Source organism: Molothrus aeneus, chromosome 6, assembly GCF_037042795.1.
Source record: "Molothrus aeneus isolate 106 chromosome 6, BPBGC_Maene_1.0, whole genome shotgun sequence".
NCBI classification, from domain to species: Eukaryota; Metazoa; Chordata; class Aves; order Passeriformes; family Icteridae; genus Molothrus; species Molothrus aeneus.
In genome coordinates, this window is record NC_089651.1 from 11086240 (window position 1) to 11114045 (window position 27806).

Sequence of the window (27806 nt, forward strand, 5' to 3'; positions counted from 1 at the left end):
TAGCATTGCAGGCAGTGTTGCAGAGAGTTATGACACTGAGAGTGGGTTTGAGGACTCAGAGAACAATGATGTTGCGAACGCTGTCGTGCGCTTCATCACCAGATTTATTGACAAGGTCTGCACAGAAAGTGGCGTCACACAGGATCACATCAAGGGTCTGCACTGCATGATACCAGGTAGGAATTGTCACAAAGAGGTGCTTTATAGTCTTCTTTCTTTTCCTAGTGCACTTGTTAATTTGAGTTACCTTCAAATAAGTTAGAGCGTTAGATTTCTTTTCCAGACTGTAATTGCTGTTGAATGTCAGATAATTATTTTCTTGATGTCAAAATTTGAGAATTTCAGAATTATCAGAGTTTTGATTTCAGGGCAGCTTTCTCTTTCCCATTGTGTGAGACTTCATTTATGGTGTTCCTACTTCTCAGGCATTGTAGCAATGCACATAGAGACTCTGGAGGCTGTCCATCGTGAGAGTAGGAGGCTTCCACCAATACAGAAGGCAAGTGTTATGAAACGTATTTGTATTCTTTACAAGTAGTTGAATCATTAAACCTTGTCATCTTTTTTTTTTCCTCACATAATGTTATGAGGAAATATCAAAACATTAAAAGAAAATTTCCACTAGTGATAAATAAAGTGCTTGGCTTTGGTCTCATGAAATATGAAACTAGTAGAGCCAGACCTCTGATCATAAACAAGCTGTTGCATGCCCACTGCTTTTTGTGACCCATTTCTCTTTCTTGAGTCCAAACTCCATCTCCCTTCTTTGGACTAAGTGTCATAACAATTTTGTTTTTAAACTTTTAAAGCCAAATGTTATTGCTAGCCTGAGGTATAACACTGATTTACACTTGCACTTCCATTTATTTGCATCAGCCCAAAATTCTACGGCCAACTTTACTGCCAGGAGAAGAATTTGTTTGTGAAGGTCTCCGTGTGCTGCTGGATCCTGATGGCAGAGAAGAAGCCACAGGAGGACTGCTTGGAGGGCCTCATATCCTCCCTGCTGAAGGAGCTTTGTTCCTTACCACTTACAGAATTATATTTAAAGGCACTCCTCATGATCAACTGGGTAAGAAAATCCAAACAGTGGTAATTGCGGTCTTTCAGATCGGCAGGATTTTGAGCTGGCCTGTCTGCCTATTCAAGCATCAACATCATTAAGCAGTTTTTTTCAGACACTGGAAGCAAGTGAAAGGAAAAATATTCATGAGTTGGTATTCTACCTAAAATTATTGCTTGGAAATAACAGTATTTTCTTAATATGTCAGCTCTTCTGAATGATATTTTTTCATAGTTTAACAATTGCTATTTCTAATCAGATTGTCAGTCAGAAGTATTAAAGTGGAAAGTTCATGGTCATATGTAAAGATATCAAGTATATAATTTCTGTTTATAAGTTATGTATTGCATTCTGAAATCTGAATAAACTTGAAATTGTTTCTTTACCCCCTAGCAGCCTAGGTTTTGGGGGTGCATTTCCATTATGTAGAAAGACTCAGAAGGAAGGAGAATATTTTTCTAATAATCACAGCTGAAATAGAGTAGAAATTCAGATTACAAATGACGCTTTAGGAATTTGCCAACTTTTTGGGTATTTTGCCTGAAATTAATCCTGTACCATCATGTTCATGTTGCTTGGTACTTATTCACTGTTGTTTATTCCAGTGAGAGTGTGAGCAGAGGTTGTGTGGTCTGACAGGTGTCTGTGTTGTATCCTCAGTTGGGGAGCAGACCGTGATCCGGAGCTTTCCCATCGCCTCCATGACCAAGGAGAAGAAGATCAGTATCCAGAACCAGCTGCAGCAGAGCATGCAGGAAGGGCTGCAGATCAGTTCAGCCACTTTTCAGGTAAAAGGAAGTTTTGTGAAAATTTATGTGGCTACAGGCAGCTCAGAATATTTACGAGCAGCACTTTGCCCTGGTATTTGTGAGGAGTCTGGTTCTCTGCCCTGTAAGGTCAATAGACAAGGCAGAACTCATAGAAACCCTGGCATTTCTTGGCCCTCTTGGTATTTACAGAGGGTTGCTATCTTCACATTGGATTTCTTTCACTGCTTTCCTCACCTATTTTGGAACCAGAAAAGGGCTGGTTTTGGTCCAGAATCCCTGCATGTAAGTAGAGGCCTAGGGAGAACCTGCTTCCTCTCTCCTCCAGCTACATGGAATCAATATGGAAAAGCTCTGAGTGCTGCTTTCTTCTCAAGGTTTATCACTTCACCAGCTTTCTGTTAAAATCCATGGCAGAAAGTCCTGGAATGTTGCACATGGAAGCTGCACTCCAGGAATCTTCAGGATAGAACCAATGAGCCTCTATATGACAGTCACAGATCCTGGAATTTTCTGTAGGGTCCCATCAGTGTGTTCAGCAGAAGTGTGTATTGCAGGGCAATTGATAGAGATGTGCTGGTAAAAATTAGGAATCCTGCAATCTTTCCTGAATTTTCCTTCTTGGTTTTGATCTTAACTGTGGTCAAACCCTAAGAGATCAGAAGCTGCAAGCAAAGAATTCTGTATCATGGACTGAAAGTAGACTGCAGTGCTTAAGATATGAAATACTTTGCTGGGTTGACTGACTGCAGAAGCGTATTTTCATTGAGAACAATAACTCCAACATTTGAAACCATAACAAAACAGCATTTTACTAATTCCTTACAGTAATGAACATGATTTAGCTGTTCATCCTTCAGTATCCTCTTCAAAAGCACAAAATTAGGAATGTCAATGAGTAAAACTAGCAAAAAAAAAGTTGTTCTTGTGGACTTTTGAGGGGACTTTTATTTTCCAGAAATCTTTTTACCAGAATACTTAGCATGCTTCAATGATGTGATAAATACAGACACAGCTCAGTGTTTTCAGAGCTGGATTCTGGTCAAACATCATCTTTGCTTTTGTTTAGCATAGTTTTGTATTAGGTTATGAGAACAAAAACAAGCCACAAACAGTTTATTCCCTGTCCCCTATGTAACAGCCAGGGTTCAACACAGGGGATGAAATAGCCCCTCCCCTTTCTTTATTAATTATGATTTTCAGATGGGTTTGTGTGCAGCTATGCTGTTTGGTATCTTTAAAACTTCAGATCTGTGTAACCCTGAAAGGCTGAAGGGCTCCTTTCAAGGAGGTCCTAGAACAACAGAGCCATTAGTCATTTGGAAAGTATTTACAAAACAAGTGAAATTGGAAAAGCAAGGATGAAATCCACCTCCTAGATCGCAAGCAAAGGAATTTAAAAGGTGTCTAGGTATGTGCTCAGAAACAGAGCTCTAGGATATTTCTTTGTTTGTTTTCTCCACATTCTTAGAGTTCTTCTGGGCCTTTTTATGGATTCCATATTTTCTGTCTCTTATTTGTTTTCCCCGAATTGTTGACTTGCTTTCAGCAGAGGATGATTGGATGGGATTTTTTCCCCCCCACAGAACCTTTCAAAAAAGCATTTTTAATCAAGTGGATGGATCAGTGTTGAATAGCACAAGGTTATTTCCTTTTTAAGGAGCAGATTTCACTATCACCTTTTTTACTAGCAATTTTCTATACTTTGCAAGGTGAGGCCAAAATTGGAACATCTTAGTAATAGAAATATAATGGTTGTGACACATGAATGCTGAAATTGCTGGTTTGCTGAGTCTTTGAAGTGCATTACCAACCTCAGCTCCCAGTGTAGGGGCAGAGCTGGCACACTATTTCCCAGCTAAGCTGTCCCATGTGACCAGAATTTGAACTGCTGCAGATGTCTTAGTGCCAGCGCTACAACTTGGATTTACCAAAATATTTTGTATTTGATCTTATGAGAATTCCAGATGCTGCCTAGTGAAGATACCTTAGTATTAGGACATGAATTTAAAAAAGGAAAAAAAAAATTCTTAAAATGTGTAATAGCTGTCAAAATAAATGAGACATATGTACATGTACTTGTATTTTCTGAAGGTCATAATACTGTGAAAGTATGGGAATTTTGCTACTATATATTAGAATCTTTCAATTTCTGAAATTCTCAGACTGTTTTCCAGTTTCTAACATGTCATGTCTTTAATACACAGTTAATTAAAGTAGCATTTGATGAAGAAGTCAGTCCTGAAGTGGTGGAAATATTTAAGAAACAATTGATGAAGTTCCGCTACCCTCAGTCCATCTTCAGCACTTTTGCCTTTGCAGCTGGGCAAACAGCACCACAGATAATTCTCCCCAAACAGAAAGAAAAGAACACTTCATTCCGGTACAGCCTTTCTTCCTTTCTTATCTTTTCCTACTGATATTCTTGTCTTGTGTTATCCAAATGCACTGAACAACCTGAAAGCTCTGCACAAGTGGAGATCATGTCAAAATAAGTGATTGCTAGTTTGCATCTCTTTGTCTTTCCTGAGTAAGAAATAGATTAGTAGGGTACAGATATTTATTTGGGATAGGAATTATATTATTGATCTAAACTTCTGGCTGCAGTAGATTTGAATTACTGCATTTTGAAACAGACAAAATAGAAGTAGCAACTTGAGCTATGCAACCTCAACATGGAAAGAAGAATGTGTATTACTTTATAATTAGTAGACTAGCCACTTAAAGCCTGATGAGAATTAGGATTAATTTTACCCTGTGCATTTGCCCGACTGGTTTTTAATTTAGAGTTTGAGCTTTGGGTCCTCTTTTAAATTTTATGTTCCATGTTAATTTTTATTGGACCAGCTGCACCATTAGTCTGTTCCAGAGTGGTGGCTCCTGTGATTCTTTGTTGATTAGTGCATTGTTGACACAGGAAATAGAATCCCAAGCTAGTCATGAAATCCTAAAACTTAAATATAATTTCTATCTTTCCTGCCTTTACTTTGGCAACTTTCTAGTTTTATCACAGTACTAGCAAAATAAAAAAAACTAAAGAATGAAAAAAACCTAAAGAATTTTTCTACTGGTAATGAACCTCTTTAATGATGATATTCATTACCAGTAGAAAAAAAAGACACAAATTTATCTTAAAGTAATACAATTTTCGTTTAAAAATTAACATAGGAAGCAATTTTTCTGAAGTTTACGGTTGTTGTATTAAGTGAAGAACGATTCAATCCATTTTATTTGCATTCTCTCTAGAAATCTGTAAATGCTATCAGGCAGAATCAGATGAATGTTTCCAAATGCTTTTGTTGTTCTGGATTTACAGTACCTTCTCCAAAAGCATTGTGAAGGGAGCAAAACGTGCTGGGAAGATGACAATAGGGCGCCAGTACTTACTGAAGAAGAAAACAGGAACCATAGTGGAGGAGAGAGGGAATCGGCCTGGCTGGAATGAAGAGGATGATATCTCTGGTAAGAGTGTGACTTCTCTGTCCATGTTGGTTAATAAACCTGTCCTGTTATGCTTCCATTCTCATACTGAATGAAAAATGCCTTCAAGAAGAAATTGAATCGTTTTCCTAGACAGGAAAGAGAAGGGCTTCAAGAGAAGCGTTTAGTGAGTGTTTTCTTTTGCAATGAGAAGAGGAAGTTGGCTTAATTCAGTGGTACAGCAAAGTACTAGATTGCTTTTTAATTATCAAACTATTTAGATATGATATCTTCTAGATCATTTTTACATCATGCTAGTGGAGATGAAACAGCACAGAAGCATGCTGCAGCTTCCATTTATCTCTAGACATCTGACACCTGCAGCTAGTCTGTGATCAGGAAGCAGTAACTGGTGAGGTGCAAGAGGGAGTAAATTGGAGACTTTAGTGGATGTGGAACTGAGAAATGATTTCTGAAAGCAGCAGAACTCGTTACTACTGAAAACACTACTTCCCGTATTTTTGGTTGAAATTATTTTGGGGTAGAAGGTAGAAAGAGGTTTGGGCTCTTTGTGCAGTTTGTGTGATGGTGTGGCATTTGACTTTTCCCAAAAAGCCTCTTTTCCTTCTCCCAAATGCTGCTTGGATATTCTTCTCTGGACCACTGCTAATTTATAATAAACCACTAGAGGGAACCAGATTCTCCTGTACATAAACAGGTGTTGTTTTGTCAAAGCATTCTTTCTTTAAAAAAAAAAACATCGCCATCTCAGATAATGAAGTGTTCTTCAAACACTGATAATTTCTTCCAAACATCAAACAAGCCGAATTTTGCTGTTGAATATTTGGTCACTGAGCAAGGCAATTCATGTGACTTAAGAACAGATGTATGAGAGTTGTCTAAAGCAGGAATGAAGCCTCTGTTCTCTCTGAAATGGAAGAAAGCCATTCCAGGCAAGCTTCAAAATACTGTTTCTCTTCTTTCATTCCAGATAAAGTGAGGAGAAGTAAGCAAAAAGAAAGCTTTGGAAAACAGAGTGTCTTTAGAGTGCTAAAAAATTACCTTCTTAATTGAATTTCCAGCATCTTCCTGAAGTGCTGAGTTAGCATGTGCTCTGATGTTATGTGTTCTTTGGGTCAGAAGCAATTCTGCAGGCTGGAACTGGGTGATTTTGGGATGATTTTGTGTCCTTCACCCAGAGACACCAAGCACAGTGTACACCTGTGTACTCACAGTCTCTTGATGATGAAGAAGTTTGCAGAATTTTTGCACTGCTGATACAAAAAACAGCAGTATTCTTCCATGAACACAGGTGCTGTATAAGATTAGTGACAGTCACTTTTTTCCTTCCCTAAAAAAAATCTAAAATTACAACTTGTGAGTCTCTAGACCTGGTTTCCAGGTGTCTTGGCTGGGAATGTGTTAAGGTGACCAGAGGCTGAGTTTGCTGCTCTCTCCATGCAGCACTGGCACATCAGGGAAGGGAGCTGTCAGCAGCAGTGCCTCTGCTCCAGACAGAGTGCAGAGAGCACAGGCAGCAATCACTGCAATTCCTTTTGTATTGACTGCTGTGGCTTTGGCTTTGGTTTTGACTTGTTTGCAAGTCTCAAAAACTGCAGTATAGGAAACTATGCAGCTCTGCCAACAATGAACTATCTACAGCAGGTGATGCACTTGAAAAAGAATTGTTAAAGATAGGGCTGGAAGGAACTTGATGAGATCAAGTAGTTCAACTCTCTGCCCCAAGGCAAGATCAACATACTTCATCTGTTCCTCATAGGTGTTGCCAGACTTCTTCTTAAAAGCTTTCAAAGGTGGAGGTTCCACAGTTCTAGGCAGCTCATACCAATACTGAAACCATCCTTAATGCTGGAGAAAACAAGCAATTCTCTGAGATTCAGGACTAAACATCCTCTTGCTGCAATTTAAACCCTTTCTTACTCTGCCACTGTATACAGATAGATGAGATGATTCCCCTTGTTCTGATTGCAATGCATGATGTATTTATGATCTATTGTAGTATTTTTCTGTTATCTTCTCAATGTTAAATCTATTCTTTCAGTTCTTTGTTTATTAGTCTTGATGGACTTCTGATCCTCTTCATTGCTCTCTTCTCAGGCTTCTTTAGGTAGTCCACATCTAACTTGCAATGTGATTTTGAAAACTGGGTACAGTACTGTAGTTATGAGTTGTTGCCAATGAACATCTGATTTCCCTCAAATTCCTCCTCATCTCTTTGTTTTCAGAGTTTAGAATATCTCAATCATTAGTAAATTCTTTTTCTTATAGTAGTCATATGGGTGTGTTCAATTAAACAAGAGACTGAAACCTTCTTTTCTAAATAGTCATATCTCAAGAACAGTAAAATAGAGGGATTATTCCTTAGTTTTTCAAAATCAAATAAATCGTGTTAAACTTGAGGCAGCAAAATGTCTTCATCTCTCTCTTCAGCTTAAGGACATGGATAGGAGCTCTTATGTTTAGCTTTTTATGCACAGGAGAGTATTTTGCCAAGTCTAATCACCAATGTACCTGCTTTCATGAGAGAAAAATCCATTTAGGAAAAAATACTTCACAAAATGCACCCTCATCTTGAGTCAGTTATAGCTTTTCATTCAAAACCTTTGAATACCAAGATTTTGTATGACCCAAAAGAATTATTTCTAAAGCTCATTTAAATTTGTTTCTCATTAGTGCACTTCCTACTTCAGATGTTCTGTGACTTCTTCTTACCATGACATATATGAAAAAAGAGGAAAAAGAGGGGAGATCCAGAGTGTTCAACTTTATTATTTAGATAAAATAAAGATTTTTTTTTCTTTAGCTGAAAGGGCAAAGAAAATTTTTCATTTAGCTTTTATGCTTAAGATGTACAGAAAAAAAATCAGAGGTACTACTTCTGTAAATTCTGAATGTTGTCTACTGCCAGTGAAATATTAATCATAGCATAATTTTTATTTTCTAAATAAATTCCACTTTTATGAAGTCCTGTTTTAAGTTTAAATCCTCATATACTTTTCAGTGCCTCATCCATGAAGAAATAGGTCTCATATGCACATATTTCAATGCTTGAGGTGGTAGCAAGTAACTGATACGTGCTGTGAGCAGTAAATCTGCTCTCAGAAGTATTTGGAAATGCTTGAAAGTGTCACTAATAGGCAGGTGGCAGGTTTTGTACAAAGATCTTGCTTGACTTGAATTTCAGAGTAGTTTGAACTTGTGACATAGTTTTTTATCTCTCATGGTTGAAGTTTTTTCTGCTTTGGAAAGGGCAGCTGATATGCATGGCTGAAGAAAGCTGCTGGCTGACACTGAAACTGAGACATTCAGAACCCAACAGTCATCTCTTGTGAAATTACAACACTGAAACATTTAAAGCCTTAAAAAGATTGTTACCTCTTCTGAAGATAGTTTAAAAAAATTGTGTTGTTCACTTTTATATTGAATGTGTAATGACTCTGTAAAGAAATTGTAAATTGGTAAAGAAAGATTATCTGTCTTCAGTTCAAATGAATATGTGAATAACTTTCTCTAGGATTTTAGCTAGAGAGATATCAGCCATGCCAGTAGGTAACTTGGTGCTATAGTCAGATTTGCTGACAAAATACTATTTTAGTGTTTATAAATTTAGTGGGGTTTGTGGTTTGCATGTCCTGGACCTTGCCATTCATCACTGAGAGCAGCACAAACTTGTTTGGAAGAAAGTAGCATTGTTTGCTGTGCAACTGCTGGCCTCCCCAGTAAGATTATTCCCTTCAGTTTCAGATGACAGTGAGCTGCACACCAGTGGTACCCTGAAAGCATCAGAAAAATCAACCATGGAGCAGTTAGTGGAAAGAGCCTGCTTCAGAGACTATCAGCGCTTGGGGCTGGGCACCATCAGCACCAATTCCTCTCGCTCCAAAACAGAATACTTGAGAATAACTGCACTGAACAGGATGTATTCCCTTTGCAGGAGGTGAGTTTGTCAATTCTCTGAAGTAGCTGAAACTAGAGACACTTGTATGTATAGCTGCATTAATGTATTTGCATTTAGCATGTCTTCTGTTCCAAAATAAAAAAGCAAGCTTCAGAAGCAATTATAAATAACTATTTTCTTCAAATTAAAAAATGTGTGTTAGAGTTCACTTCATGAAAGTATTTACTTTCAAAGTTTGTCATGTGCTGAAAGTCACATGCTGTGTTTTAGCACATCAGTGTTACTAAGTCCTTTCTTTTTGTTGTGAAAGCTGATGTAGTTTGCTGACACTGCCCACAAAAATTACTTTTAATACAAAAGCCTATCTGCATGAGTCATATCAGAAGACATTTGCATTCTCTAGAGCCAGTTTAGGCTGGTCATTGCTTTCATTATGGACAATGGAATTGCCAGGAAGAAGGGCACAGAAGAAAAATACTAGATCCTTTCTTGTTTTCTGACTTGTCTAGAGTACAGGTTTTGTTTAGTCACCATGGAGTACAACGCAGATGAAGGCATGAAATCTGTCCATTTTCATTATGCTTTGAACATTATGTGGACAACCCTTTCCTCCCCTAAAACCACAAGTTTTTATTACTCTCTAGGCTTTTTTTTAACTACAATTAGTATCTGAAAGAATTACAGATCTCAGTATATAAATGCTTACCTACTGCTATATTACTGTGGTTGCTGTGTAGACTGTAAATAGCATGTACATTTATTTTGTCTGAGGGCAGTTGAATAAATGTCCAAGAATTGAATTTGCAGAAATAGTGTATATTGTAGAGGGAATAAAAGTTATCTACTAAGCAGTTATCTAGTAACAGCTGTTTCTTGTTCCTCATCTTAGTTTCTTCTTAACACATGAAATTGGCACTTAAGTTGATTTTTTTTTTTTTTTGGAGGCAATAGAAAATTATATTTCATATTGTTTGAAGCCTTCTTTCACTAACATGAACAAAACTACCATCTTGCTTTGTTTTCTATCTTTAAAGTATTATATCAGTGAATGTTCTAATCTCTTAGTGCATTGCAATGTTTTAACAGAACACAAAAATGCAGTGTCAAGCACTCTGTTCCAAGGACTCCAACTGTAAAATTTAAATATATTTTTCCATAAACGAAAGACTATTGTTTTCATTGTGATACTTCAGGCAATCTAACATTCTTTCCTTTCAATTCTCATATTTCATATACAATTGTCAAAATGGAACTACTGCATCATCTGTGTACCTCAAAATTGTGTTTTCTGTCATGCTTAAAAATATGGCTTTATTATAGTGATAGATAAGAGATGTGCTAAGAAGAAAAATACTACCAAATAAAATGGAACCTTAAATGGAAAGTGATTAGTAATGAGAGTCTTACAAATTTTTCATAATTTAATTTCTATTTAAAATGCAGTTTGCTTAATGTATTTGCTAGGCTTGGACTAAAAATTACTTTAAAAATAAAAGTCATTCTAACAGTTAAAGTGTATTTCATTAAGGCTTAAAGTGCTATTCATTAAGTTCATTAAGACAGTTCAAGTGTATTTCATTAAGACGTGTTTTCAGCTTGTAATTTTAGAAATGTTCTTTTTATTGCTGAGCATTTTGAAAGCAATTTTAATTGTTTATTTTTTTTTTATTTTTTTTCCCTTTGCTGTCCATGCAGCTATCCTGGGCTGCTGGTGGTCCCTCAGTCTGTGCAGGACAGCAGCCTGCAGAGGGTGGCTCGCTGCTACCGCCACAACCGCCTGCCCGTGGTGTGCTGGAAGAACACCAAAAACAGCACTCTGCTCCTCAGGTCTGGGGGCTTCCATGGGAAAAGTGTGGTGGGCCTCTTCAAATCCCAGAACACACATCCCACGGGTGAGTGGGTGCAGCCAGGCTCTCTGTAGAAGGAGTTTCACGTGGAAATGCTGATTTTGCCAGAGGAAAATCAGTGATTTGGTTGAACCAGAAGTCTCAGGGTGTAAGCGGTTATCTGATGTTATTAGTTACCATGTGTCAAAATCCTGAATGGTATGAAAGCAGTTCAAAAAAATGTGAATGAATAATTTAGAGATTGGACCAACACAAGATTTATCAGAATAGTTTGTTTTAGTTTTTCAGAGGAGTATAATATTAGGGTAACATTAATTTTGGAAATAACATTCATCGACTTCCATCATTCACAGGCAGTGTTTAGGATACTTCTGACTGCCTGGATTTCCATCTCATGCTAATGGCTTTTTCAGAGTTAATTTCATGCCAAGAATGAGTCAGTATTTTCTTTAATCAAACTGATAGTTGTTTAGAAATTATTCCAGAATTAGGCCATAATTTTGCTTTTTGGAGGAAAAGGAAATGTGAGGTCGAATTGGAGTACCAAAAACTCATTAAAGTATCAGAGAGGTTCTTATGTCCTGTTTATGTTTGCATTTTTCCCCAGTAATGGCTAAAAGGTGAGTAAAAGTTTTCACTCTATTCAAGTGTGTTCTGTAGAATTTTTCAAAACCTATAAGAAGCATACTGTACACTTATAACAAGTGCCATAAAAGTCATTTGAAGATTATGATTTAAATATTTTTACATAGCCCTCCATAATTTTTCCTTCACAGAATGCCTTTATGTAACCCATGTTCTTCTTACTTTTAAGAGCAATTTTATCAGACATATTGAGGTTTTGTGTGTGTCAAATGCACCTTTAAAATCTCATTATTTCAAAGATATTAGAAAAATGTTTTTAATGTTAGACGGTATCTGGACTGACTGTTAAGGCTAATTCGCGAATCACTAATTATCTGCTGAATATTCATTGCTATAACACTGATTGAATGTATCTCTTCGGTGTTTTGTGGGAACATTTTTTAGTTGGAGTGATGAGCAATGAGGGCAATGAACTGAAATTTATATAATGTGTTTTTGTTGAAAGGATTAATAGAATGAATCAGTGAAGTACCAGCAGTAGTTGACACAGCAGCTGCCAAAGCTAATGGCTACACCAGTTCTCCCACATCCTTATGGTGTGAATCCCAGGCAATTCAAATGTTAGTCTTCAGCTGATTTAATATTGGTTGTCCTGGATGAAATACAGATGAGGCATCTTTAACCTGGTACAACTAGAATAAATAGAAAAAATAGGTTTTTTGAGACTATTGCAGGAATTGTCTCAAAATTATGTAAAGACAAACACTTTGATGTTTTCTGAAGTACTTTTCTGATGGCTTCTTTTCTTAAATTTATATAAAGTTTATATAATTCTAACTTAATGTCATGGTTTGACACTGTCAAACCAATACACTTAATTTTATATAAGTCTATATTTTATATAGACTTTTATATTGCCATTGCCATATTCTCCACCAGAATATTATGGAGTAGATAAACGGATTGACAATAGCTGTGTCTGACAGATACTTGCTTTTGGAGTTACTGCTCCTTTTAAAGTGTGAAGAAGATGGAGACTTCCCTCAGGAAGGCACAGCAAGGAATTTGGAGAATATTTCTAGGGTGTTTATGTTACTTTTAATGGAGTTGAAGCTTGTTGAAACAAAAGTGATCAGCAAAGGTAGTTGTACACAGCTGTCTCAGCAGGAGTTGTGTGCAGTGAAGGGAAGTCTATAATGGAAAACGCGTTGTGAATCAAACTGAGAGGACAAAGAGAATCTGAAGTTAAATTCAAGTTGACAAATTCATTCTTTCCTAAATAGGAGTAGGTTTTTATTGGTCAGTTCTGGGTTGATACAGAGAAACAAGGGGGGCCTGCTGGAACTTGGTGAACATTTTTGTGATTTCCTGTTACGTGGTGTGTTACGCAAGCTTTCAAAGCATAGTTGGAGGTCACTGTGTTATATAAGAAGCACAGAACATATTTTTTGAGAAATTATGCACAGTACTTAATTTCTGTGTGGAACCAAACTTCATGTGCCACAGAATTGTCTTTTCTAACATCTATCAAAAAAAAAAAGATTATTAACAGATGTTCAGATATGAAATGGAGAGTATATATCTTTTGAAATGTTTCTGCAAGTTGGTTTCTGAATTTGACCTCTCTGGGAATTCTGTTCCAGAACACTGTACTTCTAAATATGACATTCTACACCTAAATTAGCATTTATTGGTCAGCTACCCTATGGAAAGAACATTTATGTATCTTGGATGTAGTAACACTACCCAAGAACAGTTATCTTGCTTCAGGCTGAGTTATTGATTGTAACAGGACTTGTAAGATAAAGATGGAGCAACCTGTGACCAGGCATATGAAGTACATATTAGCAATGCAGGACTAAGCAATGCATTTCTTTCCTGAGACAAAAACAAAATTAAATGGGATAAAATTGCTACCAGGATCTCCATCCCCCATCTTTTGTTAAATCCATGTTTCTGTGGTGACCTTCCCATGGGATACAGCATGTGAAAGGTGGTGATTTCATGGAAATCCCAGTTCATTGCTGGTAGGGGCAATGCTTTGAGTCACCTCTGTATGCTGCTGTGATGGGATGAGTTGTGCTGAGGATGACGGGACAGATTTTCCATCTCTAAACCATCACAAGGACATTTTTGCCCTCAGTCTTTAATTCTGGTATCTGAATGGTCCAATGACAGACTTTGATGTAAGTTGAGCTGTTTTCTAAAATACACACAATATTCTTCACAAAATAAACCTTTGTAAGTGCAAGTGGTATAGACATTATCCTTTCATTTAGACAGCTCATTTCTTTTAATTTAACTAAATTGTTAAGACCTAAATTGACTTTTTGTAGTATTATTTCAAGGGCTAGGGGACCCAGAGATCATCTCAGTAGATTTCAGGATGTGTGTAAATCCTGCTTAGGAGTAGAAGAGAAAATAATGTTCCTGCTCAGGCTTTTTCCACTTGCTCAGAAAGAAACAGCATGATGTATCCTGCAGGAAACATCATCACTTCCTAATTGGACTTTCAATTTAGATACTAATTTCTATCTTGAAATTTCTTTTGCCACCTCCAGCTAATTAGCTTACTGTCTATTAGTCTCCAGCATAGAATCTGATTGGATCATCATTGGAGAAAACTATTTACAAATTACCATTGTATTTTGTCAAAATGTGCTCAATCGAGTTCTTTGACTCCGTCTCTTATTCCAAATGTTGGCTCTTGTGAGCAAGATACCAAGTCATGGTTTAAGCAGCTATGAAACTTTTGCCCTACAGTAAGTCCAAAGATGGCTGCAATAAACTGGAATTCCAAAAATTTTGTTTGGTATTTGAAAAAAAACCCAAACTGACTCATTGATACTGAACACTATTTTGTCATCATGCAATGGCCCAGGACCTGAGCTTCATCTCCTTTCCTTAGGTCCTTGCACCTGGACACAATGGGTGGAGTTTATGGTTGGGATCCCACAATGGTTGGCATTATTTGTTTTTCTCTTTTTTGAGGGTTTTTGGGATACCACAATGGTTGGCATTATTTGTTTTTCTTATTTTTGAGGGTTCTGTGTTTTGTTAATGGTTACTTAACTTTTGTAATGGGCACTGTATCCCAAGGAATCTCCAAGTACAGGTATGTAACCCTTTTCTAGAATGAGGAAGAACTGATTGAGTATGGTTTTGACTTACTTTTGTTAAAGAAATAATTCTATCTGTTCTCTGCACATTTTGCTGACAAGCACCACAACCTTAGAAATGTTACTTTTTGTTTGGAGACTGAAGGAAAAGCTGCATGATCTTTGCTCAGTTTGTGCTGATGTTATGGCTAGTGATGAATGTTTTAAGTAGTGACCATGAGGTGAAAGTTTCAGAAGTTCAGCTTTGTGTGGAATGCAAGAGAACACTTCTGGATCCTGCTGTGCAGCCAAGTGATAAACAGCTTGTCATCAGAGGAGAGGCTTTTTGAACCTTTGATAGACAAACCAGGACATTTTCAATGCTCTGCTTTACACAGTAAGCCTTTTATTCTGTGTATTTACAAATTGTATTTTTCTTTTTTAATGCATTCCATTCTTCTTGTGACTCTAGCCCCCACTTCTCTAGAATCTTCAAGCAGTATAGAACAGGAGAAATACCTGCAAGCCTTGCTGAATGTGATATCCGTCCACTGCAAAAGGAATGGCAGTAACACCCTCACTGTCAGCCCAACCATTGCTCTGTCTCCAGGTAAAACTCCTCTGTACAGGGCTTTGCTCTGGCTCAGCTGAGACTTTTCTCTGATTTAGTGATAGTTCAGTGTTCCATAGGAATTCTGTTGTTTCTTTATTGTTAGGCTTTCCAGGTAGCCTGTTCACTCTTAGTTTCAGTGAATATGTTTCTCTGTGTAAAGGATATTTGTAATCTTTCCTGAAATACTTTTCAATATTAATCTGGCAGTAAATTCTTTTATAACTAATGAAGCATAAACTGCATATTGAATAAAAGACTACCAGATTTAAAAGGATGCAAAATCTGCTCTATTTTATATAATGAGGCAAAATCTGCTCTATTTTGTATAGTGAGGAAGTATGAGGTTGCAAGATCAGAACAGATAACATTGTTTAGCTGCAGCAGCAATGGAAGGCATAGAGGCCTCTTCATGCTTTACATACTCAAAATGGGTTTCTACTTAATGTAATTCCCAAATAGAGCTTTTTTTGCAGTGAAAATAAGTTCAAAAGACACTATTTGATTTATGCCTAGGTGGAGCCATGAAGAAGATAACCCATGTTTTATTTCAGTTATTTTATGAAGAAACCTAGTGAGGTTTAGGTGAGGGTAACCCCAACGTGTCAGGAAGGACTGTGTGACTTGAAATTGTGTCTGTTTTGTCTTACTCAGTTGTAATTGCCCTAATACTGCCAAACAGTGGCTTTTCTTGTAAAGTAACACCATCCCAAAGTGTGTGTGCTTTGCTTCATTTATTGTAAAATATGTTGATTGCTTAGCTGTATCTAACACCTCCATACTGTTGCCAATGTACGCATTTGTGTTAAAAACTAAATCCAAAGTACAAAATTGGCAAGAATTCGCTGTATTGGGTGAAAAAGGGCATTTAATCAGTCATATTAAGTATTAGTCTGGTTAACACTGTAGCTTTTTTTAATCTTCTATTCTTTTTTTGGCTGACTTTAGGCACTGAAACGAGGGCTTCAAGAATGTCCACTGTGTTTAAGCAGGTAGTGCCAGGACATTTGGATGTAAATCTATCCAATAGCTTTGCTCGAGGAGGTTAGTAAGACTAGCTCAAAGTCTATTCTTTGAAGTAATAAATGATGAAAACTGTTAGTGAAATAAAAATAATTATACTCTTTATTGATTTGTTGCTCTGTGAAACAACAAAACAGAAATTAGATTGGCCTCAGTCCACAATATTATCTAATTTCTGTTCAAATTCTTTACTTTCCATTGAAATAAAGTTAGTTTCATTTGGAATTAGTGAAAAATTAAGCAGTCAGATAGGGATTATGTTTCTAAATAATTTGGGATTCATTCATGTTTTTAATTTGTCTATGTATGGCCTGAAAATGCATATTTTTATATAAGAATTCTATAGACTTTAGAATCTGCAATTACAAATCACTCCAATATGTGTCTGAAGCTTTGCTGATGCTTTATAACATTACAAATAATCTGTGAATAATTTTACTCCAAGTAGTAAGGACTTATGTGGCCAGGTGTAGTAGGTAGGGCAATACAGTGCATTTTTTGGTAATACTTATTCCTAGATACAGGGGCTCATCAGTGCCATTTCTACAAGAACATTTCTTTCTATTATGGGGATTCCATCTACTTCTACACCTTTAGTCTGATGAAGCTGTGATTTTTTTTTTATGTGCAACATGTACATAAATTAGTGCATCAAATTTCTTAAATGTAGGTTTGTTAAAATAGGGATGAATCTATTCCATAAAAGAGAGCATTTTATATTTGATTTATTACCTTTCAGCCATGAAGGCTCCTTCAACAGTTATTTCTAAGAATCTAAATGCTGGTTTTTTTCTCTTTTGATACTTTTAGCATCTGAAATTAGTTAGGTTTACATTGATCTGCTGAGGTTCATTGCAACCTAAATTTTCTTGTGGGATGCAAGACCTACAGCTCATATGGGGAAGGATGAAAATATTTTGTAGGGAAAAAAAATCTAGAAGAGGTGGGATGGGATTATGGAAATGAAGGAAGGAATAACAGAGAGGGAGGGAGAAAGGAAAATGCTCAGGGATGTGTAGGGAAGTGATGTGAGAATTGTAGCAGAAGGGAAGAGAGGAGGGGCAGGAGAGGACATGGGGATCACCAAAGACTGGGGAATTTTCATGAATCACAGGAATTCTGTGCATTTTCATTAATCATAGTCAATGCATATTTTCTATGTGAGAGTTTTGTTTATGTTCTGTGCTCTCTGTGTCGTTCCTGTGCTGTAGCTGAGGTGAATAAAGCAGGTGATGTGGGTGAGGAAGCTGGGGCTGAGCAGGGCAGGAGGCAGTGGGGGCTGCCACCCTGGGGTGAATGAATGGGGCTGAGCCCTGCAGCCCTGGCAGTGCTGCCAGCAGAGCTTTGCTTCTGCTCCATCCCCTGGTGCAGCCCAGGGGTGCTGAGGGCCAGGGAAGGGGCTGCAGATAAGGCAGGGAAAGCTCTCCTGGTGCTGGGTGGAAATTGTCCTTTGAAGATAAAGGGGTTACTGAAATAACTGCTGCTGGTTTCTAGGATTAGAGTTCGTGCTAAGTGTGATGGGATGAGTTTGTTGCTACTCAAAGAAGAAAAAAGGAGCCTGAAGACAGTATGAGGTTACAGCCATGGTGTTTTATTGGACAGTGGAGTCCCTTGGCTGAATTTCAGCAGTAATCAGGAGGAGGGCAGGGAAGTTATCTTGTGTCTTGCTGGATCTCTGCCACACCTGCCCTGTGTGTCTGAAAGGTGTCTGCTCACAGTTCAGCAGGACACAGGAGGACTCTGCTGAAACATGAGAATGTTTGACAAGTACAGTGGGAGCCCTGGGGAAGGTGAGAAGTTGACAGGGGAAGAGGGAACAGAGAAAGGGAATATCTCCCTGGAGAGATGTAAACACTAGGGGGTTTTAGATTAGCTGACACAATTCTTTTAAAAGAAATTTAAAAATACACAGAGTATATAAAATCACTAAAATTGTTCTCAAATCCATTATCACAAAGTTCCTCATACTTGTTCTCAGCTAGATATATTTCACATGTGAAGCAGCAAGCAGCTATGGATTATACACCGTGCAAAATACAATAGCAGTGGTTTTGTGGTTTGGATTCTGGACCACTCCTTTCTTTCCTTGTGTTTATTATCACACATACCAAGGCTCAAAAGCCAGGTTCAGCTATGACACACCAGTAGAAAATTACATTTTCTATTTTTTTGTGCCAGACAATGTATTTGTAATACATATAATTTTGAAACATAAGTTAGAATATATGTTCCAGTGCGTGAACAGTACTTCTAATTTTTTTAAACCATCATTGTTCTGAACACTCATCAGTTGTTCTGAATATTTGTGTCTGTGTCAAGTATGATTTTTTTACTTTATCTGGAACATTGTCACAAAGCATCTGCCCAAAGCTCAGTCAAGTTGGTTTTGATCTGGAATATTTGGTCAAATACTTATTTTTCATAATATATTTTCATTCTTTGACCTTTTCTTGGTTGATACTTTCATGAGAGCTGTAAGTTCACTCAAAACTTAGAGCTTTTCCTCTTCCTTCCTTTGTAAGCATAAATTGGTTCTTCAGAGCAGCACTTCTTACCTGGCATTGCTGTGTCATTTAGCAGAATAAAAAGTTTCCTCAGTATATTTTACCACTATTGGAGAAATAGTAGGATATTTATGATTAAAAACTTTTTAGAGAATTATTTCCAAATTTTAGAGAATTATTTCCAAAGGAGGAAACATTAACATTTTAAGTATGGTTTAATAGAATATTTGTATTAAAAGGACTCAATTATGTTGATGTGGGTTTTGGGCCAAAGATAAATGCACTGATAAACACATAGGGCTCCCACAGAAAATGATGATTTTTGCAAGAGGAGAGAAGATCTCTTTCTGTGGTAGTTATTACATGTTTTCTAAATTCTATACTTGTACACAAGCTTTTAAAAATGTTTGCAGGTGTACAGAACTAATATCTTGCATTCTGCTTTAATTTTGAGGTCCATCAAATTCTACACTTAATGTCCCTGGACTAAACCAGCTCTTTATAACAGGCATTAATGTTGGGATTTTGAATTAAACTAACTTTCAGCTGGATAGAAACTTTCAATAAATTATTCAACAGAATGATTTAATCATTACATTTCCTTTGGTATTATAATTATGGAAAAACACATGGTGGCTTTGCAACATGTCTGAAGCTATTGCAATGACAATGGAAATTATTCCTGTTTGATAAATGGATACCTCCTTCCCATTTTATATTGGTTTTGTGGCTTGATTGATGTTTTGTCTTGTGATGCCTGAGATTTGTGCTGTCTGATAAATCATGTACTATAAAGAAATGCAATATATCCCAGATCTTTGGAAATTAATAAGTAACCCTTTTCTTCTCTCCTGCAATGTATTTCGCTGCAATGTGCATTCCATTCCTCCTCCTTCTGTCTTTACTGTTATCTGCCAGTGCTTGGGCACAGAGATAAATGTTTCACTCATTCCAATTCCAAATCAGCAACTAAGGAAAGAGTCCACCAAGGTACTGTATTCTGTGTCCTGAAAGCCCATTCTTTTCTACCATCTGCTGCTACTATGTCTTAATTCATTCTAAAGTGATACTGACAGAAAGCTTTGTTTCTGCACTAACAAAATTTTGAGGGTTTTAGCTCAGTGTCGTGGATTTGTTATGTTTTGGAGGTTTTTTGCCCACTGAATGTATGCACAGTGACTGTGATGTAACACAGAGTGATATACAGAAAAATTTCTGTGTGAAAATTTTAAACAACTAGAAATCAGTTCTGGAAAAGAGTTTAGTATTCCTACTGATTTAGGAAAATAGCTAAGAAACACTTACCTAGTCAATGAATTTCTTTCCATAGTTATTATTAATTTTAATGAACAGGGGAAAATGGATTACTGTCAAATCAGAAAGTCATAATAATACAGTAATACACAAGCTACTGCTAACAAAAATAAAGTACTAGGCAAAAGTACAGTAGAAACATAATTGTGCCTTTTAATCACTGCTGTCCATGCTGGCAAGCATTTTCATCTGCATGTTTTTGTAGCCAGTTTTGTTGCTTTTGGTGTGCCACAAGTGCTGATGATGAGTGCATTTGTGAAATGCTCCAAAGTGTCACTGTGTATTTTTGTACTCTTCATCTTTGGGGACAGCAGTTTGTGTTGGAAATTTTTCATACCAAATGAATAAGAACTTCTTTCTCTTATTAAGTATTTGCTGTGATTTCTGCTTGCTAAAGTCTCTATTATTTCACATGTAGTAGCTGAGACATGGAATAAAAGTTTGTACTAAACACCCTCCTTTACTGCTTGAGGTGTTTATAAAAGTGGCTGGCTGTGAAGTGGGAGCTTTTGAGAGGTGTTACTGCCCAGAACTCCTTGCCAGCCACTCTCAGTTGCTGCAGTTCATCTCCTCACATCTCAGACTAGCAGCCAGACAGGCAGACAAGCTAAGCTGTACAGACAAGTCCCTGTTAAGAGTTACTGTACAGAATTATTTTTTAATAGAAACACAATCCTGCTTCTAAAAAATAGAATAAAATTATTTTGCTGGTTGAGCTATCTCAATGGAATTTACTGTTATCTGCATCTTTTTTCTTGTGTGCAAGAAATGTTAACTATGCACATTGTTGGATTTTCCTGAAGAGGGGTGGGTGTTGGTCCTACAGTATCTAAATTTCTAGTACTATGAGGTATTTCTGGTGCCTCTTTTGGATATCTTGCTTCACAGATTTATGGACAAGAGTCTCTTCTGATAATCTGATTTACTGCATATTAGGATAAAGAATTTCACACTGCCATTTGGATGCCAAATTTAGTGTACTTTAAGGGATTTGATTTTCAAGTAGTGCTATTCATACTCTGAGAATCCAATACCTTTCCCATGCCTCACATTGCACACACAAAAACAATCTCACAAAATCCTGGTTATCAACTGAGGTACAAGAAACAGAGAAATATTTACTGCTTGTCTTTTCTTCTAGCACTAAACAGGCCTTGGCAATCTGATTTTAAAAATCAGATTAAAAATCCCTACTTTCTTATGTTAAAGTCCCTAAAGCTTGCTCAAGCATGATGAAATGAGAGCATGGCTGTGTGCTGCAGAATTTCCCCCCTGGCAGTGCCAATGGAGCTGCAGCAGCCAGGTGTACACTGTGCAGAGTCAGAGTGCTGCTGGGGTGTTGGGATGATGCTGTTCTGTAGTAAAATGCAATGATTGGCATCTGACTCCATTGATCCAGAATGCTGAACAATTGCTTTGGTAAAATAGATTATATTACATTATACTATATTCAAGAGATACATATACTATACTATACTATACTATACTATACTATACTATACTATACTAAATTACACACTAAAGAAAAACCCATGACTGTCTTGAGACAGCCAGGACACAGCTTTGACCCAATAGGCCAATGAATATAAACAACCATCACCAGAACCCAATTAAGAACTCCCTTCAGGTAAACAATCTTCCTAACACATTCTGCATGAGCAAAAGCAACAGGAGCAGCAAGTAGAGATAAGAATTGTTTTCTCTTCTTCTCTCTGTGCTTTTCCAGGAAAGAACCCTGAGAGAGAGAATTATGTCTCTCTGTTCAGAGAATGTGAATGCCACACCATTCAAGGATTGCTGCTTCCACATCCCACTGCACTTCACGTTGTTGCCAGCTTTGGGATTTCTGCACTTTCCTGATTTCTGTCCCTCTAGAAATTTCATTTCCCTGAACTTACATGGACATTGCTATTTGCAAATTGTGGTTTTTCACTGTGTCACTGATATCATAGCAACTCTTTTCTCTACAGTAGAAAGCAGAGTTAGATGAGAGTCTGAGGTTAAACTATGCAGTAGGATGGTTTTGACAATTTCTGTTACAAATCGATTTCTTTCCAGTACATGCTCTTAATTATGTCCTTAAATGTGCATGTGACACGTTTAAGCATCTATGTAAGTAAATATGATCTCCAGTGCCTCGCACAAAATGTTTTTTAAATATTCTTCATCCTTATGAAGGTGTATGGGCGAGTCTTCGTTCAAGCAACCGATTTATCAACACTCAGACTCCATTCATTGATGTTGGTGCAAGGCTTGCAGGGAAGGATAATCCCCCTCCCTACAGCAGCAGCTCCTTTCTGCAAAGTCAGCTGCTGAGAAGACAAGCAGCCCTCTACATATTTGGAGAAAAATCTCAGTTACGGGTAATGACAATTTAATTTTTTTTCATGTTTAATGTAGTTTTTATTTGGTTGAGTTTAATTATTCTCATGTTGTTACAAACAGTAACTGGTATTCAAAATAACATGGAAATCTGTTATGAAGGAAACAAAATGTTGTTAGCTGGGGAAGCAATTAAAAGAGAAGGAAACCTTCATTACTGTGGGCAGCACTAAACTCACACAAAGCCAAATTGATGAGAATAAAGCCAGCCCAGAACTCCTGATTTGATTGCATGGAGAGGACCATGGTGTCTACAGTTTTGTACTTATTATTTGATAGATTTTAATGGTTTAGATGAAAATCTATCAAATAGATTTTAATCTAAACCAATTCGAAATTGTTCGAAAAACAGGTATCCTCTAATTCTTAGTAGTTTTACTTGTTTTCTGAAAGTGTTTTCAGATTTTTTTTTAATCTCTGCATTCAAAGATTTAAAAACCTGGTTTCTTCTACTTTCTTACTCAAGATATGAACATACATAAAATATTAAAGTATTTTTTGAAATACAAAAAGTCCAAACCCCATTAATGGTAGTAGGAAAACACATCACTATTCATTTTTTTTCTGAAATTATTTTCTATCAAGAGGTGGAGGAGACATGCTGTACCAGAATAATGCATCAATTACATAGAATTAAATTACTATATTCCACTAATAATGACTGTTTCTATTTGTTTGATTTATTAATGAATGATAAGTGAAGGGTTCAGTCATGCATCTACAGCTGTGTAGCAGAAACTACTGCTTTATTCTGCTAAATATCACATGAAAGAAATTGATGAGGCAAACAGAAATACACAACATTTTAAAGAAATGGTGCTACATTCCTCAATTGCTTTTGTCATGCATTATTACCACTTGCCATTGTTGAGTTATTGAATTTGTTTTTGAACCATGCAAAGTATAAACAGAATTAAAACCAGGCTTTCACTTTCCTGCATTTTCGATTGGCATTCTATGAAGGAGCTTAATGAAGATTATTTGCAGGCCAAGTTTAATTCAATGAAAGCAATATTGAAGAAAACTCCAAAAGTTTGGCATGCACATCTTCAGTGATGCTTCATACATGAGAATTGTTTTTCCTAGTAATGTTCTCCATATTATCCTTTTCATCATAATCCATTGGGGTTTGGTGGGGTTTTTTTTCAGTCAACTAACTTGGTCTCTTAATTCAGTCCTCCTCTCTTATTGCTGAATGCAGTAAGTTAAATAAAACATGAGGAATTCTGCTAGGAAAATCATCCAGCTGCTGCTCTGTGCTGAACAAGGTACTCAGCCAAACAACTCCCTCAAAGCCCAGTGATGGTTTAGATGACTCAGCTGCTTTGCACCTATGGGGCTGCTTTTTAGGTGTGGAGGTTACTTTTTTCTGCTTTATTGAACTCCCAAAATGTGCCCTGCATTCTTCATATGTCATCCACACAGATATTTTAATTTGTTTATTGTTGATTAGCTTTAAAAATGTTAAAGGAAGTATACTATGTTGTATATAAGGAACTGAACAGAACTGGACTTTGGTTTTTCACCACTATTACTGTTGAATAATTCTATTATTGAAAATATGGCTGCTGTGCAGTACATTCTGCTGTTATGGTTATAGTTGGGTGCTTTATTGTGGTACATTTTGCAAGGATTTTTATTCTATTTTTTATTATCCTGGGCAGGTGTTTAACTACACTGATTTTTCATGAGGAATTAATTACTTAGCAATAAAGCAGGCAAGGCTTTAGGATTTAAGGAGACTGTCAGTGAAAAATATGCTTCCCTTTTAAATTACATCTGCTGTTGTCCTTTTCATACAGGGGTTCAAACTAGATTTTGCTTTGAATTGTGAATTTGTTCCTGTTGAATTCAGTGACATCCGGCAGACAAAGGCGAGCTTTAAAAAGCTGATGAGAGCTTGTGTTCCCAGCACTATTCCCACTGACTCTGAGGCAACATTCCTCAAAGCTCTTGGGGAGTCAGAGTGGTTCCCACAGGTAATTCATCTGACAGGTACTTCTGATAATCTATATGCAGTGCTGCTCACACAAAATAAATTCCAAGCTGTTGTGACAGAGGACTATTGTGTTCTAACCAGCTGCTCTTTGCTCACTGTAGGCTCTTTGCATGCTCTCTATTCTGGCATTACACAGGCATTACTATTATTTTAATGCCATCATAATATTTACAAATAGGGGAGGCATTTTTGTAACAAAATTTATGTTTTATAGCATGGAACACACAAGGAGAGGTGACTGGGTTTTCTATCTGTATACATTCATGGTCTTGATTTTAAATTATTTTTCTTATTTTATATATTTTAAATATCAGAAAAAGAAAGTGTGGGATAAAAATCAGAAAAAGAAAGTGTGGGATAATTAATGAGCTTTTTGATTTTAAAACTAATATTTGAGTCTTCCTATGTGTTCCCACCCTGGATTTTGATATGCACAAGTTAAAAAACAAGCAAATATCTGTTGTGGGATATGGGGAAGAGAGGATTCTATGTATGTCGCTCTCTTCTCTCTGAATCTGTACCTTTATTTCCCTATCTCATATTCTTTTACATAAATATTCACCAAACAAAGGCAAGACTGGAGCAAACTTTGCAAGATTCAAATTAAGAAGGATGTGGGAAAGCCAGCTCTTTGTAAATCTAAAAGCACTTTAATTACAGTGAATGGTTTTTAACAGCTGCTTGTTATGTTTGGAAACCCCTGCAGAATATACTTTTCTCAAATGCAATTAATCACAGAAAGCAGAATAGAATTATGCTGATTTCTTAAGGAGGAAATACTTGTGAGGAGCTTGTCACTTATCACAGATCAGGAAATGCACTCCTGGTTGAAATGTGCTGCAAGGAGGGGCTCAGCTTCTTCCCTGGGCTGAGAGCAGGAGCTGCTCATGGCTGGGGCTGCCCACCAAGGTTTGCAGGAAGGGGAGAAGTTGGGAGAGCATGAAAAAGACCTGACTTCCTCAGCATGTGAATATTTTCCATTACAGAGTGGTTGAGCAAGTTCATAAGTGTAGATAAATTAATCTACTGTAATTTCATTATTGAATTAATGAAATAAACTTGTTCCCTGCAGCAGCCCAGGGATGGAGGGCAGATAACACTGGGGTTCTCTCTTTTGGCATATTTCAGAGGATCATTCCTTGCTTTGGGTGCATCACTCTGCTGAGGGCTAGGACATCATGTCACACACTGGCTTTGTTATATTTAAACCACATTTCTGTGGTTTAAATCATGTCATATCTGACTTATGTGATAAAGCTAATTTATGACTGATAAAGTTAATTTATGACTGATTTGGCACATTTTCTACTATTCCCATGGAAGAACATAGATCTGTCATCTCAGAAATGTTTTCATTGTGTTAAGCTTTCCTCTTCTGGGCAATAGAAGTTTAAAATTACAGATTTTAACACTGTATGGACTATTTCTTTATAAGAATGTGAATGCATAGAGGAAAATTGAACACTGCCCTGAACACAAATTTAAAAAATAGTGGTTTGCATTGTTAACAATGAATCTGTAAAACCAGATTGCAAATCAGTTTCCTCGTTAAAGATGGGAAGAAACAGCCTCTCTTCTGTTTTACTGCCTAAGAAAGCATAAAAGAATAAACAAGCTTGGTTTTAAAAGTGGTTCTCTTTTCAGTCTTTTCTTATAAAAATTGCAGGAAAATTAATCTGTTTGGGTTGAGGTTTTTGCCTAAATAATGGCTATGTGAATGCTCAGAGGAGTCAAGGTTTTTCTATCACAATTTCCATAGCAATATTAATCAGATTTTTAAGAGGAAGAAAGCAGACTGCCATGAAAAAGGATAAATTTTCTAAGGTTTAACTGTTGTTTGGTTGCACAACCAAACAACTTGCTCTTGTTTTCTTCAATTTAATTTTCTTCTCACTTTCCTGTGCCTTGTGTACTTCTTGAACTTACTTATTTCCTTTCATAAATGATCTTATATGTTTCTTACCATTTTTTGTTTGTTTTCCTGTACTGTTTTCTTCCTTCTTTCAGACTTTCATCTTTCCCATTGCTTCTGTTGGTTGGATTATATTCAGTGCTGCACAAAGAACAATTTCACTCTGCTGTAAAAAACTGAATTGTTTATGTATTACCTATTATGTTGTTTACCAAGAGTGCTGTCATAGTATACAAAAATGGTAAAATCATCATACAGATTTTTCTTTTTAGTAATAATGATGTGAAGTCTCATGGTAAGATAAAATTACCCAGATTGACCTGAACTTCTTTAACCTGCTTATTTTAGCATCACTGTGTCATGAATATTAAAGTGTCCACTTTCATATATTTTAGCCTGTCTGCCCAACTATCTAAACTGTTTCTCTGTTGTTGTTATTATTGTTCAGTTCATTAATTTCCAACTTCCATGGTACTGGGTATTAGTTATATTGTAAATATCCTGCATGGGTTCTCCCATCAAAGTACTTAGTGACTTTATGGAATCTTAATATTTCACAGGAAATTATTTTAGTGTTAAGCCCAGGATGGAATTTCTCTCCAGTAAATCTGTCAGCTGTGTTGTTCCCATTCTCCTTTTTATGACAGCTAGTTTATTACAGTACTCATTGGCTTTAATGCTTTAAGCTCCTATCTTCAAAACTTTCCTTAGTTTTATTGTAGTTCAGATGGAAATCCTTAGACTGTTGCATTTTATTGTTGCCTAATCAGCTGCATCAATGTATTTCTCTGTATGTGGATCCAGGAATGCATTTTTAAATATGAAAATATTCTATTTATTGATATTATCTGAAGATTTATCTAGAGTGTGTTACTCATTCATAATATTTTATAGCTTCACAGGATAATGCAACTGGGTGTGATCATCTCTGAGCTCCTGGAAAATGGTTCTTCTGTTATGGTTTGTTTGGAAGATGGCTGGGATATTACTGCTCAAGTAAGCTGCTATTAAAACCTTGAAATAGTTCAATATTAAGAAAAAACACCAGGCAACACTTTTTTACACAAGTGACACATAATTAGGTGTGACATGAATAAATTTGTGTTGTGGCAGCAGAGAAGAGACCAGAATGCATGAATCCTTGCATTCATTTGCAATTTATTTCATGACATGATTCCTTAAAATGAATTCATTCCAAAGGTCCTGATGGTCTTAACAGTTCTAAGGCTTGGATGTAAGATCTGCATTCCTGCACCTGACCACGTGTAAGAATGAATGCCAGAAGTTACCACAACTGTTCATTTATCATTTTAAACACTGTATATTTTAAACACAGGAGAAATTTATTGTCTTCCATTCAATT

At 36.7% G+C, this 27806-nt stretch overlaps 1 protein-coding gene across 1 annotated transcript in view; it reads left to right on the top strand.

Annotated features, from left to right (window-relative positions):
• Positions 1-27806, top strand: part of SBF2 (SET binding factor 2) — a 232509-nt gene that overhangs the window by 184805 nt on the left and 19898 nt on the right. Inside the window, exons 20-33 of the mRNA XM_066551479.1 lie at positions 4-176; positions 426-499; positions 877-1072; positions 1724-1851; positions 4038-4213; positions 5147-5292; positions 9010-9208; positions 10865-11061; positions 15172-15309; positions 16258-16353; positions 19755-19826; positions 22329-22513; positions 24335-24511; positions 27338-27439. Of these exons, the coding sequence (XP_066407576.1) occupies positions 4-176; positions 426-499; positions 877-1072; positions 1724-1851; positions 4038-4213; positions 5147-5292; positions 9010-9208; positions 10865-11061; positions 15172-15309; positions 16258-16353; positions 19755-19826; positions 22329-22513; positions 24335-24511; positions 27338-27439 (2059 nt within the window). The remainder of the gene's footprint in view (positions 1-3; positions 177-425; positions 500-876; positions 1073-1723; positions 1852-4037; positions 4214-5146; positions 5293-9009; positions 9209-10864; positions 11062-15171; positions 15310-16257; positions 16354-19754; positions 19827-22328; positions 22514-24334; positions 24512-27337; positions 27440-27806) is intronic.